At 51.8% G+C, this 19161-nt stretch overlaps 1 protein-coding gene across 1 annotated transcript; it reads left to right on the top strand.

Annotated features, from left to right (window-relative positions):
- Positions 1 to 1604: 1604 nt before the first annotated feature.
- On the top strand, positions 1605 to 18394 carry TFAP4 (transcription factor AP-4 (activating enhancer binding protein 4)). Its single transcript, XM_006874878.1, has 7 exons — positions 1605 to 1836; positions 12330 to 12495; positions 12591 to 12689; positions 13836 to 14006; positions 15167 to 15307; positions 16059 to 16214; positions 17371 to 18394. Exons 1-7 carry the CDS (start codon positions 1748 to 1750, stop codon positions 17554 to 17556), a joined length of 1008 nt encoding a protein of 335 aa, XP_006874940.1. The 5' UTR covers positions 1605 to 1747; the 3' UTR covers positions 17557 to 18394.
- The last annotated feature ends 767 nt before the right edge of the window (positions 18395 to 19161 follow it).

Genomic DNA, 19161 nt, shown 5'->3' with positions numbered 1-19161 from the left:
TGAACTTAAAGAAATTTCACCTGAGAGGTTAGTTTGAGGCCTGGAGACTACATCTATGCAAAGCTGCCTGGCATCGAACCCTTTGCCTTTCGGTGGATTCCTACCTGTAGGGATTCTATAGGCAATGGAGAACTAACTGCTTCATAGGGTTTTCAAGGCTGTCATCTTTACTGAAGCAGGTCACCAGGTCTTTGTCCTTCCTGGTAGGTTCCAATCCCCGACCTCTCATTTGGCAGCTTCATCTTCACCAGGGTTCTTTGGCATCTACAAGGTGCTTGAAATCGCTCATATTTATTAATGATAACAGTGGTCATTGTTACTAGTAGGATTTCAAACAGAAGGTGTGATTTGGTCAGGTTCTAGAAGACAGCATGGCTTGGAAAAGGCAGTGGGAAGGGACAAGGACATTCCAAGGCAGGCCTGGGCTTCCTGAGCCTCCAGGAGCCTGACCAGTGCTTGAGGCCGCTTGGGGCCGGAAGGTGGGGAGTGGGGACGGAAAGTTGCCATACTAGAGGATCACCCCTTGTGGGGAGCGCACCCTGGCGGAGGAGCAAGTCCGAAGCTGGCTTTGTGGTGAATGAGAAGCTGCAGCCTTCCATCCGCCCCGGCCAATTTAGGCGGGCCTCCAGCTGAAGGGGTGGTAGGAGGGGACTCAGCCGCAGCCACTAGGTCTCCCGGCAGCTCTGGCAGCTTGCTCCCGGGCCGCTGCCGTTCTGGCCTGCCTCCATCCTTCCTTCCCCATCCGGGCCCCGTGTCCTAGGGCAGCCCCAGCATCCCAGGTGCTTTGCGCATTCCCTTTTGCCCTCCGGGATTCCCAGGCTCCCGGCTCTAGACTGGGCGATCAGCAGCGGGCAGCTCGGCAGGTTGGGAGGGAGGAAACCCGGAGGGTCAGCAGCCCCTAGCTACATGTGGGAAGCGGTTAATGTGACGCAAGTTTCCAGGGGGCCCTGGGCTCCAAGGGAGCGCGCCAGAGCGGCTCCGTTCCGTGCAGTTGCAATCGTCAAATTAAAAAAAAAAAAAAAAGGACACACAAAAACGCTCCGAGCATGCACCCAGAACCGTCTTCCTCGCCGCTGCTGCACACCCGACCGGCGAAGCAGTGCGCGCGGAGCCTGCACTGGGTAGGTCCCTGGCAGACCTGGGACCCACGGCAGGCTGGGCTTCCTCGCGGTGGCTGGCTTTTTTTTTTTTTTTGTAATGCTTGCCAACCTGTCAGCTGATGGACCTCATCACCCATAGTGGCGCATGTAGCTCGGCCGCAGCTCGCTCCATTCACGCCGCCCCCCCCCCACCCCCCGCGTCGGCCCGGAGCCCCCGACCCCCAGCGTCCGTGAGAGGCAGGCAGACCAGGGCTGCAGTCGGCCCCCGGGGCCCCGCTCCCCTTACATCCCAGCGCCGCGCAGCCCGGGGGGCGCTGCAAATAGTCCTTTGTTTACATGCAATTCCTTACTCCGCGGAAGGAGGCCGGGGGAGTGCTGAGTTTTCACCAGCTGTTTCCCGCCTTGAAACAGACATCTGATCAGCTGCAAACACACACACACATACACACGCCCGGGGAGGCAGGCCGGAGAGACCTCCCTCCCGCCCCTCCCGTCCGCCTCCCTCTCCGCGCCGCTGCTGCCGCCAGCATCTGGGACCGGCCGAGCCTGCACCTCCGTCCGGCGCTGCCCTTTGATTCGGATTTCCATCTTGCATTCTCCGGCGGACCGCGGGACCTGGCTTGTGCAGAGGAGGGGGGCAGATCGCTATGGAGTATTTCATGGTGCCCACTCAGAAGGTGCCCTCTTTGCAACATTTCAGGAAAACAGAGAAAGAAGTGATAGGAGGGCTCTGTAGGTGTGTACTCCTCCCCCTACCCCCTTTCTACGATTGCAGCCCCCGGCCAGCCCGCCCGGGCCGGCGCGCGTGTGCGCACGCATGGCCCGCGCCGCCGGCCCGGCTCGCCTTTCTTAGCTGCCGGGTCTGCTGCAGCCCCGCGCGTCCGGCTCGCGCCATCCGGGGACTTCGGTCCCTCGGAACGTGGGGGCCCCGAGCGACCCGGGCCACTTTCGTCCGCTGCAGGCGGGCGACTCGCGGCGTTTGTAAATTGCAAACAGACCCACGTGGTTCTGCAGCAGTCCCGGCCATGCTGGGTGCTGGTGGCTTTCCCCCCCGCTCTTCCTCCTCCCCCCTCCCGCGGCGGTTTCCTTCCTCTCGCTCCTTCTTTGCGCTCTCAGGGAGACCCCGTGGGGGACATGGGGGTCGGGACGTTTGTGGAGCTGTGGTGCGGTCGGTACAATGCAGCCATGCCGCGGCTCCGGGGCGCGGGGTGGGGGGGCGGGGAGCCGTGGAGGGTGCGTGTTTGCAATGAGCCGGGCTGCAGCGGGGACGGGCTGTGCTCGAGTGGGGGGTGCGCGAGTAGGCGTGGGCGGGACCCGGGGAACCGCGGCGAGCTGTGCGGGGGCGCCCAGGATCTGGGCACGTTGGCGGCCGCTGGCTTGCCCGCCCGCGTCCTGGCGCTGTTTACTAGCGAGGCCTGGACGTGACTCTGCAGCCCTCTTGGAGTAGGCGGATCTCCGAGCGCGGGTCCTCGCGGGAGGTGTAGTTCTCCAGGCCCCGCGGGTGCGGGATTGTGGGAGTTGTAGGCGCACCCTGGCCACGCTTTCCGGGCACAAAGCTCGGCCCGGGCGGGTAGGCTTTTTGTGGAATAAGGTAGCTGAGGCTGTCCCCAGCCACCCAGGCCACTTCCTGCGCCTCCCGTCGTATGTGGGTCTCCCCTGCAAACTTTCCGATGGCACTGCCCTCGCCCCAGCAATAAGCCGAAGGCGTCCGGTGGTCTCCAAGCCGGGTGGGTGGACAGCCTGCAGTCACTCCCCAGAAGCCACTCTCCAAGCTGGACCCTGGTTTGCTTCAGATCCACAATCTCCTAAACCACGGTGGATTCACGGACCACACACAGTCGAGTCACCCGGACTTGTTAAAATGCAGATACCCAGAACCTGGATCTCGAGAAGAGCCCGGGCATCTGGGTATTTAGCACCACCGAGTGTAAAGGGATTGGGGTTCTCCAGCATGCACAAGTTTGGGACTTGCGGCCCCTTTCCTGCAGCCCTGCTCCAAGAACGAAATGGCTCCCCAGGGCTGGGGCCACGTGCTTCGCTGCCGGGGGCAGGCGGGGCTGGGATGGAGGGGGAGGAGCCCCGAGTGGTGCAGTCCAGACTAGTGGACCCCAGGGGCTGCAGGAACCTGGTGGGGGCAGGGAAGGTGCTTGCACACGTATCCACCCCTCCCCCCAGGATTCCTACCTTTACTCTATAGTTCAGAGTCAATACCTAGGGGTGGGTGGGCCAGTTAGCTAGACACAGCCAAGAGTAGTGAACCTTCAAGAAAACTTACCTGGAAGGCATGTTATTGTTAAGTACCGTCGAGTTGGTTCCGACTCATAGTGACCCCGCACAGGGTTTCCAAGGCTGTAAGTCTTTATGGGAGCAGAACGCCTCATCTTTCTCCCGCGGTAGTTTAGGACTGGTAGTTTAGAACTGCTGATGTTGAGGTTGGCAGACGGATTTGTAACCACTACCCTACCAGAGCTCCTTACCTGGAAGGCATAGCAACGGGAAAATAAGTGAAACAATCCTTGAGCTCTTCTACGTGCTGTGGATTGCTTTGCTACAATTTTTTCAATGAATTGTTAGAGTCTTCTTTTAAGTTAAAAAACAAAACCAAACCCACTGCCCTGGGAGTCGATTCCAACTCTTTGGCAACCCGTCAGAGTAGCACAGTTCCTCAGGGTTTCCGAGCGGCTGTAAATCTTTACCGAAGCAAACAGCCTCCAAAGGAGCAGTTGGTGGACTTGAACTGCCCACTTTGTGTTTAGCAATCCAATGCTTAACCCATGATACCACTAGGATTTCTTCCTATGAGTTGCTTTAATGATTTTGATATGAGGATGGAGACATAGAGACTTGGAAGGGAAACAGTGATAGCAAGTTGTAGAACTGGGCCTAGAGCTTGGCTTTGCTCTGACCCAAATTTGTCCTTGCTGCATCGGGTTGTGTAGCCACTGGTTGCTTGGGGAAGGGTTAAGATCTGCTGTAGGTTAAAAGCAGCCTTTTCCTTGGAGGACCAGGAGGCTGGGATGGTAGGTTTTGGCGAGAAGGGGATAGGGTAGGGTTCAGCAGTCCCAAGTTAGGGAGGACATACTGTCCTTGAGGCTTCTCAAGCTTAGCTTTGTTCCTGGCAGAGTTCTTTTGGGCTTTCAGGCTTCTGACATCACTCTGTCCTACTCCAAATCTCCCCAGCCCATCCCTTGCTGCTTTGAAGGACTGCTCGCCCAAGTTGGCCATGGGGCTCATCCTTGGTGCTTGGTTTGGAGACTGTTGTCTGCACTGGATCAGTTGTGGGGCATCTGAGTTTATTTGTTTTCTGAAGGGTCCAAGATGGAGTGTGTGTGGAGTGAGTAGGGCCATCTGACTGGTTGTCTCAGGCTGGTGGGTTTTACTCCATTCCTCAATGGACCATATGATTTTCCCCACCCCCTTCACCTACCAGAGGGGGCTGGATGGTAAGCTGTGAGTTTGGATCTGTCAATGAACTGCTACTAGCATGTGATGGCAGTGTTTGCTGATCTGTACTGTTGCGAACACACTGTGAGCTCTCGCTGCCTGAGATACAGATTCTCAATAGAGTAGATTGCGTAGCACAAATGTGTGGGCTTAAATGCTGGGAAGGCTGCTCAGTGCCTGGTCCATGGCTATTGCTGTTCAAGAGCCTTCTTGTGAAGAAATGCTGATGAGTTGGTTTCGACTCATAGTGACCATGTGAATTTCTGAGACTACACATTTTTGTGGGAGCAGAAAGCCTCATCTTTTCTTCCTCAAGTGGCTAGTGGGCTCGAACCACCAATCTTGTGGTTTGCAGTCCAGTGTTTATAGTACAAGCCACTGTGCTCCCTGGAGAGCCCTGGTAATTAAATGTTAAAAAATGCCCCATTAGCCTCCTAAAAGTGGAGTTTGCTGTCGTCTATTGACGTTCATGTAAGTGGGGCCTTGGTGTGGCGCTGTGGGATAAGCAGGTTGGTTTGCACTTCAAGGTTGGCAGTTTAGATTCACACCTACTTTTTGGAAACCCTGTACAGGGTCACTATGAGTTGGAACCTACTCGATGGTGCTTAACAACAGTAATATAAGCACTACTGTCTCCTGGGTGGAAAAGAGACTAAGTAAGTGCTCATAGGGCTTAGCCACTTGCCTTTAAGTCGATTCCAACTCCTGGTGAGTTCATGTGTGTTAGAGGAGAACTAAAATTTTTTAGGATATACAGCATTTTATAAATTCATTCATTTGTGGATAGTCATTTTGGGTTCTCTACAGGAGTCCTAAGGAGCTCTGGTAGCGTAGTGGTTACGAATTGGGCTGCGAACCTTAAGGTCAGTGGTTCGAAACTACCAGCTGCTCCGCGGGAGAAAGATGAGGCTTTCTACTCCTGTAAAGATTTACACCCTCGGAAACCCTATACAGGGTCGCTATGGGTCGGAACCGACTCGATGGCACATAACAACAACAACAACAGGAGTCCTGGTGTGGCGCTGTGGGTTAATGCACCAGATTGCAAAGCCGTTTGAACTGCAAAGTTGGCAGTTCAAGCTCACCAGCTTCTCCTGGGAAACCCTATACAGGGTCGCTATAGGTCGGAACTAACTCTGCGGCACTTAACAACAACAATAGGATTTCAGTGGCTGGTTCTTAGAAAGTAGATCATCAGGTGTTTCTTTCAAGGTGCTTCTATTTGGATCGGAACTTCCAACTTTCAGTTAGCCGCTGAGTGTGTTAACCATGTACATCACCCAAGGACTCTCCGTAGTTAGCGAACAGTTAAGGACTTTGGAATGAGTGTTTGTCCTTTAGCCGGGATTTATGAAGATTCCCTTTCTTTGTGTGGGAACTAAGAATATGGCAGTAAACTTTGCCCCTTGCCCTCAGCAGCTCACAGTTTTGGGGTTCTAATGAGTCAGCCCCTGAGAGATCCTTGGGATTTCCTGGAGACCTGAGTATAAACCTTGGAGAAATAGGGTTTTGAATGTCTCTATGACTTTGTAAAGTGAAACTATGTTTACAATGTGTACTGATGGGGAAACTTAGGCTGGCATCCTGTTAATTTCCAGTCACTTTTAAACTTTCCTACTGGTGTGACGCTCTAGGATCAGTAGGATTAGCACTGGACTGGGAATCACAAGGTTGGCAGTTCAAACCCACCCGCTGCTCCTCAGAAACAGGGTGTCTATGAGTCGGAACTGACTCGACAGTACTTAACAACAACGAGGACCTTTTACAGTCAGACCACGCTTGTAGCAGGTACTGATTGTGGGGAAACTGAAACTGGCATGCTGTCACCTCCCATGTTTTTAAACTTCACCATGACCTTGTGAAGGTCACGTTTACAGCATATCTAATGGGGAAACTGAGGCTTGAGATTCCACAGTTGACAAGGTTAGAGTTTGAATTTGAAAACCTGTGTAGGGTCCCTTCTAATGGGCTGGTGATGTAGCCGGTCAGGGAAAGGGTGTTTCTGAAGGGAAGAGTCTGGGTGTGGCATGTTTGGGGGAGTGGGGAACCCACAGGGTAAGGCAGCAGGCTGCCATGGCTGCGGTGGACGGTATGGAGGGAGGCAGTGGGGCTGGGCAAGGGGCTTGGGTTGCGTCTGTATGTGTTATGGTGCTGTAGGATAAGCACTGGACTGCTAACTGCAAAGTGGGCAGTTCAAACCCACCAGCTGCTCTGCGAGAGAAAAATGGTTGGGGGAGTTCAGGATAATGCCACTGGGGTGCAAGGTCGGGTTGAACTGCAAGTTTGGCAGTTCGAACTCACCAGCTATGTGTCTGAACCGACTCCATGGCTCTTAGCAACAACAACAACAACAACAACAACTACTACTTCTGGAAACCTTGTATAAGGGTCACTGTTAGGATTGACTTGATGGCAGTGGATTTTTTTTTTTTTTTGTGAATGAGTGTGTTGGCCCCCTATGGGAGGATCCCCATCCTCTCTTCTTGTTGGGTATGGGAGAAATTCCTTGTGTACTTTGCCCTGTGATTGTGGGGAATGTGAATGAACAGCTGAGTTTACTGGTTCTCAGTGGCCAAGCCAGGGGTATGTGAGAGGGATGGGATATTTGGCCTTGGCCTGAGCAGGAGGGAGGGCTACTGGTCAGGCATCCTGGTGCCCCTGACTGGAATGCCAGCAGTGCCCCCAGAGAGCTGTGTGTGGGACTGGGGGTGGGTTTTGATCCTAGGTGAAGTCTCTGGTCTTTGTTCTTTTGGCTTTATTCCAGGGTCAGCCCTTGATCAGTCTCCAGGAGCTGCCTATTGGAGGCCAGTCAGGGAGGAGCTCACCTGGGGAAGTCTCAAGGTGTGGTGGGAGGGGACCGCTGGGGTTTTTACATTTTGGTGACTCATTTTAACTGTAAAATCCAGAAAGAACTTCCTGGCTACTTGCTGAAAAATCCACTTTATAAAAGCAGTTGCTGTTACTTGCCTCGGAGTAGATTCCAACTCATCGTGATCCTGTATAGGATTTCTGAGGCTCTAAGCCTTTGTTGTTGTTAAGTGCCGTCCAGTCGATTCCGACCCATAGCGACCCTGTATAGGGTTTCTGAGGAGCAGCTGGTGAGCTTGAACCGCCGACCTTGAAGTTCAAACGGCTTTGCAGTCTGGCACATTAACCCACAGTGCCTAGGGGCGCAGAAAGTCTCATCTTCCTACCCGGGAGCAGCTGGTTGAGTTGAATTGCCGACCTTGTGGCTAGCAGTCCAGTGCTTATCCTGCAGCGCTAACAGTGCTCCATATAGCAACAGTTGTTGTTAAGCGCTGCCGAGTCGGTTCCGATGCATAGCAACCCTGTGTAGGGTTTTCGGGAGGCTTTAAATCTTTGCAGGAGCAGAAAGCCTCATTTTTCGCTCACGGAGTAGCTGGTGGCCTTGAAGAGTCCTGTAGTTCTCTGAAATTTCAATCAGCTGACATTTATTAATAGGAGACCTGTTTGCTCAGCATTCTACCAATTAGAATTCTTGGTTGGACAGTATTGCACCAATCAGAATCCCTGTGTAGTCTGCATTGCTCCAGTCAGAACCTCTGCTTAATTTGCATTCACCAATCAGAACCCCTGGTTAGCCCGTATTCTATTAAACTCAGGTGATGTTTCCAGGGCTACTTAGGTGAGTTATAATGAAGGATCCTGGTGTAGCCTCAAGACCCCATGAAAAATTGTATTTTGGAGATGCAGTCTGTTTTCTTGGATTTAGATCTGCAGTAGGATAACAGCAACTTATTCCTTGGGGGACCAGGAGGCTGGGCTGATGGACTTGGAGAAAGAGAGGGCAGGATGGAACACTGAAGAAGGAAAGTTGGGGCTTCTGATTCCGCGGAGGAGCAAACAGACTCCTCCTCCCTGCCTGGTCCCCTGACCTTACTTCTGGAAACTCGGGCTGAGCCTTTCAGACCTGGGGTCTGTATCCTCTTGGGTACCCCCAGTTAAGGAGCGCCCTGTATCGGGAGGAGGGAGGCGGAGTCACCTCCAGGGCTGATGTATCATGGGTGATGAAATTGGCTTGTTAGGGAGGGGAGGGTTCCCTGAGCGCTGGTTTGGGTTAGGTGTAGGTGGGACATGGGCTGGTAGGCAGATAGTGAGGACGAGGCAGCATAGGAGGGGTGCGTTGTAGCTGCACTTCTCTGGTAGCTCAGTTAAGTGCTTAGCTGCTAACCCAAACGTGCTGGTGGTGGTGATGTGCTGTGGAGTTGGTTCTCACTCATAGTGACCCTGCATAGGGTTTCCAAGGCTGTAAATCTTTATGGGAGCAGAAAGCCTCATCTTTCTCCGCGTGCAGCAGCTGGTAGTTTCCAACTGCTGACCTTGCGGTTCACAGCCCAATTCATAACCACTATGCTTCCAGAGCTCCTTAATCCAAAGGTAGGCAGTTTGAACTGACCAGTGTCTACTTCCATAAAAATTACCTCCTTGGAAAAAGTTGAGTGGAGGGCGATGTTGGCTCAGTGGGAGAATGCTCACCTTGCATCCAGATGGTAACTTCCGACCAGTGCACTTTATGTGCATACACCACCTGTCTCTCAGTGACTGTTGCTAGGACACCGAACAGTGGAGCTTCCAGACTAAGAGAGACTAGATAGAAAGCCCTGGTGATCTACTTAGAAAAGTCAGCCAATGAAAACCCTATGGATCAACAAAAACAAGCAAACAAACAACAAAAAGAAAAAACCCCTATGGATTTTAGTGATCCAATCTTCAACTGGGCTGTGTTTGCCATGGGACCACCATGAGTTAGTTGGAGGCTGACTTGATGACCACTGTGGGAGGGTTCTGTTAGCTGGTAGGACATGGGAAGAGGGTGAGTTTTGGCAGTATCATAGGATCTAGTTGCCTTGCTTTAGGCATGTTGCCCTAGCCCCACCCCAGGTCCCTGGGTTCCTCATCTGCAACATGAAGATGATGTAGATGTGTGTTAGGGAAAAAGGAAAAATATTAAGAATAATATTAAGAACTAACACGTATAGCACCTACGCCATACCCAGTCTTGTCTCCTAAGACATCATTGTTACCTCTGACCAGCTGTTGCAGATGTGTTTCTCTCAGAAGCTCAGGGTTTTCCGAATTTTAAATTCAGTTCTCCATTTTATCCCCTTTTGATCAAGATTCTGCTATCAGTTCTTTGATCAAAACACTCGACAATAATAGATGTGTCTCAGTTTGCTCTGGGTTCAATGCAAACACCCTTTTGTCTGTGGTTGGGGATGGCCAGGGAGTTGGGCCAGGCATCTCCTTACCCCAAGACATCCCCACTAGGGGAAGAACATGTTACCTACCTGTCTCTTGGGTGACCAACTCTGTGAGATGGTGTACGGCCCACCCATCTAGGTCAGCGTGGGGCTCTGGGGCCAGGGTTCAAGTCCCAGTTCCACCACTTGCCTTTCCCAAACCTCAGATAAGAATGAGGCTACTTGACTCAAAGGGTCCTATGATGATAAACTGAGACCATTCTATTAAAGTAAGTCCCCAGAACAAAGATGAGCTCAAGGATTCTTCACTTATCACCCGGTTGCTAGACCCTCCAGGTGGGCCTTCTGGAAGGTTCAGCATTCAGGGTAGCCCAAGGGTGGACATGCTGGGGCTTCTGTTTGACCGGCTCTGTTCCGTTGTGACCACTGGATACCAGGAGGGACCCAGGGGCTGAGTGAGCCCAGTGGAGAGACCATTCTCTCAGACACATATCAAACCCCCACTCTAGGGAGGGGGACTTAGCTTCTTATGGACATCTCCCACCTCCACTTGACCCCCTCCCGCCAAGCCCCCAGCTTTGACCCACTGTCCTTTCATCCTTCCCCTGTCACCTCCATTGTAGGACAGGGAAACTGGAAGACTTAAGACCCCCCCAGCCCAGAAGTCGGGGAGCCAGACACTCACTGTCTGACCCTAATCTTGGCCCTTTCCACCTCTGGCAAGTGAGGCTACTCGACCTCCTTCCCAGCTCTGACACTCCGAGACCCAGTGTTGGCTTCTGGGTTGGGGAAGGAGGTTGACTTGTCTCCTCTTGTGTGTTGGCGGAGAAGGCTGTGGTCCAGGAAGTGGCAGAGATGAGTCCAGGGTCCCACGGGGAGGTGGGGCGGATGGGGCAGGAGGGCCTTGGCCATGTCCAGCTGCTGCAGATGTGTTTCTCTCCTGGGTTCAGGGCAAATGCCTTTCTGTTTGTAGATGGACACAGAGACATGGGCATGACTAGGGTGTTGGACCAGGCACATCCTTGCCCCCAGACCTCCAGGGGAACCAAGACTCCTGAGTCTTTCTGCATCCCCACCCCCAGGCCTGGGGGTGTAGAACAGGTCACCCGGGGAGGGCCCCTCAGGAAGAGGCCTGGGCTGTGGCTTTGGGTGGGGCCAGTGGCCTCTGCTGGGAGCCCAGCATCTGGAAGCCATCAGGCCCAGGAGGGGGGGGCGGCAGGAGGACTGGAAGGGGGCATGCCTCCACCAGGCCACACACAGGCCCGCCCCTCGGGAGCAGTGGCGTTGGGCCTGCAGACTCCTCTAGGCTGGCCAGCAACCTCACCCCTTCCCCTGGCTGCCTTCTCTCTCACCCTGCTGGCTGTAGCTCCAGCGGCCTGTAATTGCCCACAGCATGCTGGGAGCACCATTTCTGGGGCACAGGGAGGGTCGGCCCCTTGGAGTCCGTGGGCTCAGGCAAGGGAAGGGAGAACTGTGGCCCTTTAGTGAATAAGTGCTTCATGTCCTTTTTGGCTTGTAGTTTAGGATGGCTGGGGCTGGTTGGGAGCTTGGTTAAGGACTTGTAGCTGGAGACTCAGACATGAGGATGGGAACGAAGGAGGCGCAGTGTCTGAGCCTTGTCTAAGGAGGTGGTCCAGGTGCAGGGCAAGGCGCTCAGAGGTGTCCTAGGTGTCTTGTTGTTGAGAACACACTTTGTAAAACACATACCAATTCAACAATTTCTACACTTAAAATTCAGAAGCATTGATTACATTCTCCCATTTGTTCAATCATTCTCACCCTGCTTTTCCATTAATAATTCAGTGCCCTCTAAGTTTCCTATCTAATCATTTGAACTGCTGTTGTCTATTTGATCCCATATGGTTTAAAAAACAGAACAAAAACTAAACAGCCCAGTGCTCAAGGTAAACAGTCTTTACTAAATTAAAAAGCTAAACTATTGTTCTGTGTACACAGCGTCTCTCTATGGGCTGGAACTGACGCGATGGCACTTAATAACAACAATTGTTTGATTTAAAGAAAATTTTAAGCGATGTTTTAGGTTTAAGCTTTAAAGATGATCTCAGAGCAATAGTTTTGGGGGTTCTTCCAGCATCCATGGATTCAGAAAATCTGGATTCTATGGGAATTTGAGATTTTGCTCTGCATCCCATCCCCGCCTTTTTTAAAATCAAGATTATTCTATAGGTTCTTTGATGAAAATATTCAGTATTGATAGTTGTGGCACCACGTGTTTTGATTGTTACCTGGGATCCACCTGTTTCAGAATCTGAGCTTCTGTTAACCATGGGGTTTTCTAGCGTAATCACCTAGATGCCCGGGCTGGGACTGGTTTATGATTCTTGGAAAAGAACGACCCTCTCACTGTTTACAGCAGAGATGGCCTGGGCTCTGATTTATTTCGCCTTGGTGGGTGTGTAGGCATCAGGCCCACCGGATGCTGGTGTCTTCTGCACCGGAAGTGGATGCAGGTGACCCTTGGGGATGACTTAAAGAGACAGGGGCCTGCTGGGGGCGGGTCCAGAGGGCACCTGACCTCAGTGGGTCCCTGCCCCTCCCGCAGCCTGGCCAACATTCCACTGACCCCCGAGACCCAGCGGGACCAGGAGCGGCGGATCCGGCGGGAGATCGCCAACAGCAACGAGCGGCGGCGCATGCAGAGCATCAACGCTGGCTTCCAGTCCCTCAAGACCCTCATTCCCCACACAGACGGAGAGAAGCTCAGCAAGGTAGGTGAGGTGGGGAGGGTCCTGAGAGCTTCCTGGAGACAACGGCTGTAGAAGCCACCTGCCTGGCCTCTGACACTCGGCCCTCCCACCCCTAGGCGGCCATTCTCCAGCAGACTGCCGAATACATCTTTTCTCTGGAGCAAGAGAAGACGAGGCTCCTGCAGCAGAACACGCAGCTCAAGCGCTTCATCCAGGTACCGCCCGGCCGGGGCTCATATTCCTGCAGGTCCCACCTTTCACCACTGATTGACCCCGCTACTTCCAGCCCTTGCCTTCCCACCTGCACCTTCGTCTACCAGCCTGCCAAGTGTGGTGGAGCTAGTTCTGGAAGGAACTGGGCATCTGAGTCCCCTGCAGCTGCCAGAGAGAACTAACAAACGGGGTGGTAGGGTAGAGTTCAACCAATAGAAGTGGGTTCTCTCAGTTTGGAAGGTTAGAAGTCTGAAACCACGGCTCTGGGGAAGAAGCCCTTTAGCTTCTTGTGGCCCCAGCCTCCATTGACTTGTAGTCGTTGTCTCTTTCTTCACGTGACCTTCCTGCCTCTGTTCCTGTGTCTTCCTTCTTGTAAGAATTGTAATCATCGGGTTAGGGCTCATGCCCCTCTAGTATGAACTCATCTAACTAATTACGTCTGCAGGGACATCTGTTTCCAAATCAGTTCGCATTTTGAGGTTTCAGATGGAGATGAATTTTCGAGAGACACTATTCAACCCAGTGGAGATCCTGGGCGGTGTGATTGGTGAATGCATCTGGCCACTAACCGAAAGGTTGGCAGTTCGAGTTCACCCTGTGGTGCCTAGTGTAACCACAACTTTTCTATGCTCTGGGCATCCAAAAAATTCATGTGAATCACCTCACTATGATGCTCGCTTTTTTGAGGTGGTGTGGAACCGAATGTCTTATAGGTCAACTTTCTAAATGGTTTCCCTTTAAATTAGGTTGTTAGTGCAGGTATTGAGAGTCTGGTGGTGCACTTGGCTGCTAATAGAAAGGTTGTCAGTTCAAGTTCACGCAGGTGTCCCAGAAGAAAGGCCTGGCAACCTATTTCCCATAGATCAGAAAACCCTGTTTTCTACTCTGACACATGCAGGGTTGCCATGAAGTAGAATTGATTCTAGGACACTTGGTTTACTGGTCTATTCAACCCAGTGACTGTGTGGGAAGCAAGTCAGGGGTCTCCTTTTCTGGCAGTTGGCCTCTTGAGTTTTCACAATAGGCCTCCTTTGTGCTGGGTCCACCTATGGTTAGATAGCTTTGGGGGCTGTGACCTCCCTAATAGTAGTGCGGAGGGACGGGGAGTGTCAAACAAGTCACACTGACTAGCCCCTTGGGGTCTGCAGGAGTTGAGCGGTTCATCCCCCAAGCGGCGGCGCGCAGAGGACAAAGACGAAGGCATTGGCTCTCCGGACATCTGGGAGGATGAGAAGGCTGAGGACCTGCGGCGGGAGATGATTGAGCTGAGGCAGCAGCTGGACAAGGAGCGCTCTGTGCGCATGATGCTGGAGGAGCAGGTATGGAGGCGCCCCCTGCTGGTCGTGAATATTGGTGTGCAGTGAGCCTGGGATTTCAGTCAGCCTGGCTGCTGCTGTTCTGCCTTACCAGTTGTTTCGCCGACTCTCTTAGGCTTAGAGAGTTATTTACAGGAGCATCTGCTTAATGCAAAGAGCCCCAGTGGCACACTTTGGTAAGCACTAGACTGAAAACTGATAAACTGACAATTCGAACCCACCCATCAGTTCTGCAAGAAAATGTTCTAGCAACCTACTTCCATAAAGGTTACCAAAAAACAAACTTACTTGTTGTCGACAGGATTCCACCTCCTAGTGACTCTGGGACAGTGCCGCTATTCCTTAGCGTTTCCGAGGGTTAAAATTTTTATGGCAGCAGGCTATCACGGCTTTCCCCTTTGGGTTTGAACTGCTGACCTCTTGGTTAGCAACTGAGCACTTAACCACAGTTCTGTCTGGGCTTTCCTCTTGTAACGATGACAGCCTAGGACACCTGATGGGGTCTGTCATGTAGGGTCGCTATGAGCCAGAATCAACTCAGGAATACCCAACAACACCAACTTTGTGCCAGACCTAGAAATACAGTATCCAGTGGAGGGAACACCAGACATGACTCCAACCTCTGAGGATTCACAACCTTGTGGGAGGAGGCGTGGGAGCACATTTTTCACAGGTGTTACCTGTCCCCCCCACAAAATAACAAAACAATCAAACCCACTGCCATCAGGTTGAGTAGAGCTGCCCCTAGGGTTTCTAAAGCTGTCATTTTTACGGAAGCAGACTGCCACATCTTTCTCCCATGGAGTAGCTGGTGACTTCAAATTGCTGTCTTTTTGATTAGCAGCCTGATACTTAAACGCCATCAGAGATCCTCAACGCTCACCCAGCAGCATAACAGAACAGCTGTAATTGAAGTGCCTGTGGGCATCTGTAGGAGGATTTGACTGGTTCTGGAAGCAGGCTCAACAAGGCCTCCAGTGGGTGGGCCTTGAACTGAGATTGGGGGGGGGCTGGCAGGAAGTTCCAGGCAGAGGGAGCAGCATGGGCAAAGCCTAGAGGTGGGAAGGAAGACACCTGGTGTGGTTCTGTGGGCTGTCTGAGGCTGGGCCTTGGCATTGGAGTTGGGTCCCCGCCCAGCTGTGAGCCAGCTGTTCTGTCCTCAGGTGCGCTCGCTAGAGGCCCACATGTACCCAGAGAAGCTCAAGGTGATTGCACAGCAGGTGCAGCTCCAGCAACAACAGGAACAGGTGCGGCTATTACACCAGGAGAAACTGGAGCGGGAACAACAGCACCTTCGGACTCAGGTGAGGGGGCCCAGCCCCTGGGAGGGGCCCTGGGGGCTGTAGACAGCACTGGATTCTGCCAGCCTCCAGGGTCCTCAGACTCAGCATTGTGTCTCTAAATGTCCAGCTGGGCTGACACAAGGCTTACATTTTAATATTCTAGACTTGAGCTGTTTTCTCATGTCTAGAATATTAAATATATAAAAGGTTCTCGCTATTTTATGTACACGACCACGCTGAATGTTCCTAGCAGCCCTTGCAGGCCTGAGATACAAGGGAACTTCAAAATGTTGGTGGAAAAACTCCAATATCTTTTTTTCCCCCCCAATATCTTTTAATTCCATTTTCCACCGGCTTTTTGAAGCCCCCTCGTATTATTTATTCCTGCTTCACAGATGAGGAAATTGAGGCACAAGTAAATAACAGGCCTGAGAGCCTTTAACTAGTAAGTGGGTTTGGAGTAGGGATTTGAACGTTGGCTGTTAGGAGTCTAAACCCCCAACCAGCATTGTATCAAATGCCCAACCACTTGCTTGATGCTCCAAAGAGAAGGAGCCACGTGATCTTGGAGGGCTGAGAGCCCCTCTTTAGGTCTCCTTTAAAAATCAGAGGGGTTGGGATGGCAAGTTGGCTGGCCCTCCATGAATGGTGGAGGCTGCAGGGATGCAGTGAGCAGGGGGAGATGGTTTCAGAAAGCTGTTGTTGGGGACAGGCAGGAGGGTGGGATTCAGAGGGACCCCTGGGAGAGAAACTGAAGGCCTCTGTATTGCAGCTCCTGCCCCCTCCGGCCCCCACCCACCACCCCACAGTGATTGTGCCGGCACCACCACCCCCGCCCTCCCACCACATCAATGTCGTCACCATGGGTCCTTCGTCAGTCATCAACTCTGTCTCCACATCCCGGCAAAACCTGGACACCATTGTGCAGGTATCTGGGCTGGAGGAGGGACAGCGCATGGGGGAGTCCTGGGGGGTGTTCTGGGGTAGGGTGGGAACCCGGGGAGATGCTCATCTCCATCTCTGTCCTTGTGAGCTGGGTGGTGGCCACTCCATTTAGAGAGCGGGGGCGCTGAGTCCCCCAGGCGTATGGGATGGGGTGGCCTTGAAGACCTTGTTCCTTCACCTACATGGGACTGAAGGACCCCCCACCCCCACCTTTTGGGTGCCAGATATGTTTATTACCTTTAAAAAAAATGTATTTATTTTGTTGTTTTCGAGAATAGATGAGAGGGCTTCAAAAAGTTCCTGGCAAAAGGGGATAAAAAGATAATAAAACTTGTCCATATACTACAATGCAGACACCATTTTCACAGTTTCTGCATGAAAATCCAGTGACTTGGCAGATGAACTTGGGCTGCACAGCTTTTCTCTGTTTCCGAGTTGTTCCTCCCTGTTATTATAAACTCATTGCTCCCCCTCAAGTTCCTATCTAATCGTTAAATTGCTAGTTGAATAACGAAATTAGTTGTCAGTTTGATCCCATGTAGATTGAGCTTGAAAGATCATAATGTTGAAGGCAGACCTTTGTTTTACTAGTTAAGCTAAAATGCTATTTGGTTTTAAGAAGTCGGGATATTTTTGATTTAAGGTTTAAAGATGATCTCAGGGGAATAGTTTCGAAGGTTCATCCAGCCCCCATGACTCTAGCCAAGAAGACCCTTTGCTCTCAGAGTGTGGTTTACAGAGTGAGGGTCTGGCTCTCGGGTTGTGGACCCAAGAACCTCAAGTAAATTCATTCACTCATGAACCAAAGAAGCCCAAACAGAAAAAAAAAACACACACAAAAAATCTTTCAACCCCTAGAACTCAGTTGCATATAAACTCGGTAAATTGAATAACGAAATTAGTAACAAAGAGTTAGTACTAAGCTAACGGGCATAAATACTTTAAAACGACACACCACTTCAAAGCAAACTGAAGCTGTTGTCTTCCCCCAACGGGTTTTCAACAAAAGTCTGTTTCCCTGGCCCCTGGCCGGCCTCTTTGGCTGCTGCCTCCCCCGCCAGACTTATTGGCGGACATTTGTGGGGTGTCTGGGGGATGGAGGTGTGGGTCTCATCAGCATTCTGTCCCCCACCACAAAGGCAATCCAGCACATCGAGGGTACCCAGGAGCGGCAGGAGGAAGAGCGGCGGGCGGTCATCGTGAAGTCGGTCCGCAGTGGCCCGGAGGCCCACACCTCGGACACAGCCTCCGACTCGGAGGCTTCAGACAGTGACACCATGGACCAGAGCCGGGAGGAGCCATCGGGGGACGGGGAGCTTCCCTGACCACCCCCAGCCCTCCTCTCCCTTCTGGGGGGCTGGAGGGGCCCGGGGCAGCAGCAGGGAGAAATGTAGGCGAATGAGTGAGAAATTTTTACAAAATTACAATGTCATTTGGGTCTCTTTTATGACCTCTTTTTCAATACTGTAAATCGGCCTTTGAACGGAGCCACCCGACCCAAGGTCAATAGGGGCTTGGACGGCCTGGGGTGTGTGGGGATCATTGGGGTACTGGGGCTGGGCCCCAGAGGTGGGGGACATGCACACAGAAGGTGCCTGGCCTCTCTCTCTCTGCCAAAAAAACATTTTTCATTTAAACATGTTTTTTTAAGAACAGGGAAAATGAAATAAAACCCCAGCTCGCTCTTCCCTCCCTAGTCAATCCTGTGACCGTCAGTTTTTCATTTCCCTCTTCCTGCCTCTCTTTGGTTTTCTTCTTTTTTCTTTAAGCACTTACATGGGTTGGGGGTCTGGCTGGGTCCGGGCTTTCTGGGGGTCTGGGGGTCACCGTTGCTTCTCGGTTTTGGGGTTTGCTGCTGCCCTCCTCCCCTATCCCCCACCCTCTCTCAGCACTAGGGTTAGCCATTCTCTGCCACCATCCAGCCCCCCTCCTTTCCTTACAGGTTTCCCATCTTTGACCCCAAAAATGTCTTTGTCTCTTTCTGTTTTGTTTGTTGTTGTTGTTTTTTTTTTTCTCTTCTTTTTTTGTTTTGTTATTTTTTACAATTTTGAGGTCTTTGTGTTTAAGGAGAAGCTATTATATTTTGTTAAGAAAGTGGGGGGAAAAAAAATGAAGAGGCCACTGTGCCTTTGTAAAGAAACAAAATAAAGTTTGTACTTTGTTTTTTAGATTCTGTTGTCTCTTGGGTGCCTGTTCTCCTGAGGAGCTGGGAGGATTTTGTGGGCTAGAGCTAGAAAAAAACAAAAACAAAAACAAAACCAGTTGCTGTCGTGTTGATTTGGACTCATGGACTCAGAGCTCTACTCTGTAGGTTTTTTTAAATTGCTGTGATCTTTCAGAAGTGGACGGTCAAGGCTTTCTTCTGGTACGCCTCTGGGATGGGTTCCAGCTGTCAACCTTTTTAGTTATTAGCTGAAGGTTTGACCGTTTGCCCCATTCTGGGACTCCTGGGCTAGAGTGAAACCTCTCTTCTGTTGAGTGGATTTCCATTCATACTGATCCTCTTGGGCAGAGTGGAACTGTTCCCTAAGGTTTCTAAGGCTGTCGTTTTTATGGGAAGCAGATGGCCTCATCTTTCTCCTTGAAGTGGCTGGTGGGTTCGAACTGCAGACCTGTGGCCAGCAATCTACGACCCCTGGATTAGAGTGTTAATGTTATTAAGTGCTATCAAGTTGCCTCCAACTTACAGCCACCTTGTATAGGGTTTTTAAGAAATGGCTGGTAGGTTTGAACCATCGACCTTGCAGTTAGCAGTTCAATTCTTATCCTTTTAGTGCCACATCAGGACTCCAGTGTTGTTGTTGTTGTTGTTGTTAAGTGCAGTTGAGTTGGTTCTGACTCATAGCAATACTATATAGAGTTTCCAAGGAGCAGCTAGTGGGTTTGAACCTCTGACCTTGTAGTTAGCAGTCCAGTGCTTATCTTATATA

The sequence above is a fragment of the Chrysochloris asiatica genome, unplaced genomic scaffold (assembly GCF_000296735.1).
Source record: "Chrysochloris asiatica unplaced genomic scaffold, ChrAsi1.0 scaffold00305, whole genome shotgun sequence".
NCBI classification, from domain to species: domain Eukaryota; kingdom Metazoa; phylum Chordata; class Mammalia; order Afrosoricida; family Chrysochloridae; genus Chrysochloris; species Chrysochloris asiatica.
The sequence above is the reverse complement of the archived record's forward strand: the minus strand, read 5'-3'. Positions and strand labels throughout refer to the sequence as shown.

What these genes read in the sequence shown, in the direction of transcription:
- TFAP4 (XM_006874878.1), top strand. Translation starts at nt 1,748, where the DNA reads ATGGAGTATTTCATGGTGCCCACTCAGAAGGTGCCCTCTTTGCAACAT. An exon ending in ACGGAGAGAAGCTCAGCAAG is followed by an intron (nt 12,496 to 12,590) that starts GTAGGTGAGGTG and finishes TCCCACCCCTAG; the next exon opens with GCGGCCATTCTCCAGCAGAC. An exon ending in ACCTGGACACCATTGTGCAG is followed by an intron (nt 16,215 to 17,370) that starts GTATCTGGGCTG and finishes CCCACCACAAAG; the next exon opens with GCAATCCAGCACATCGAGGG.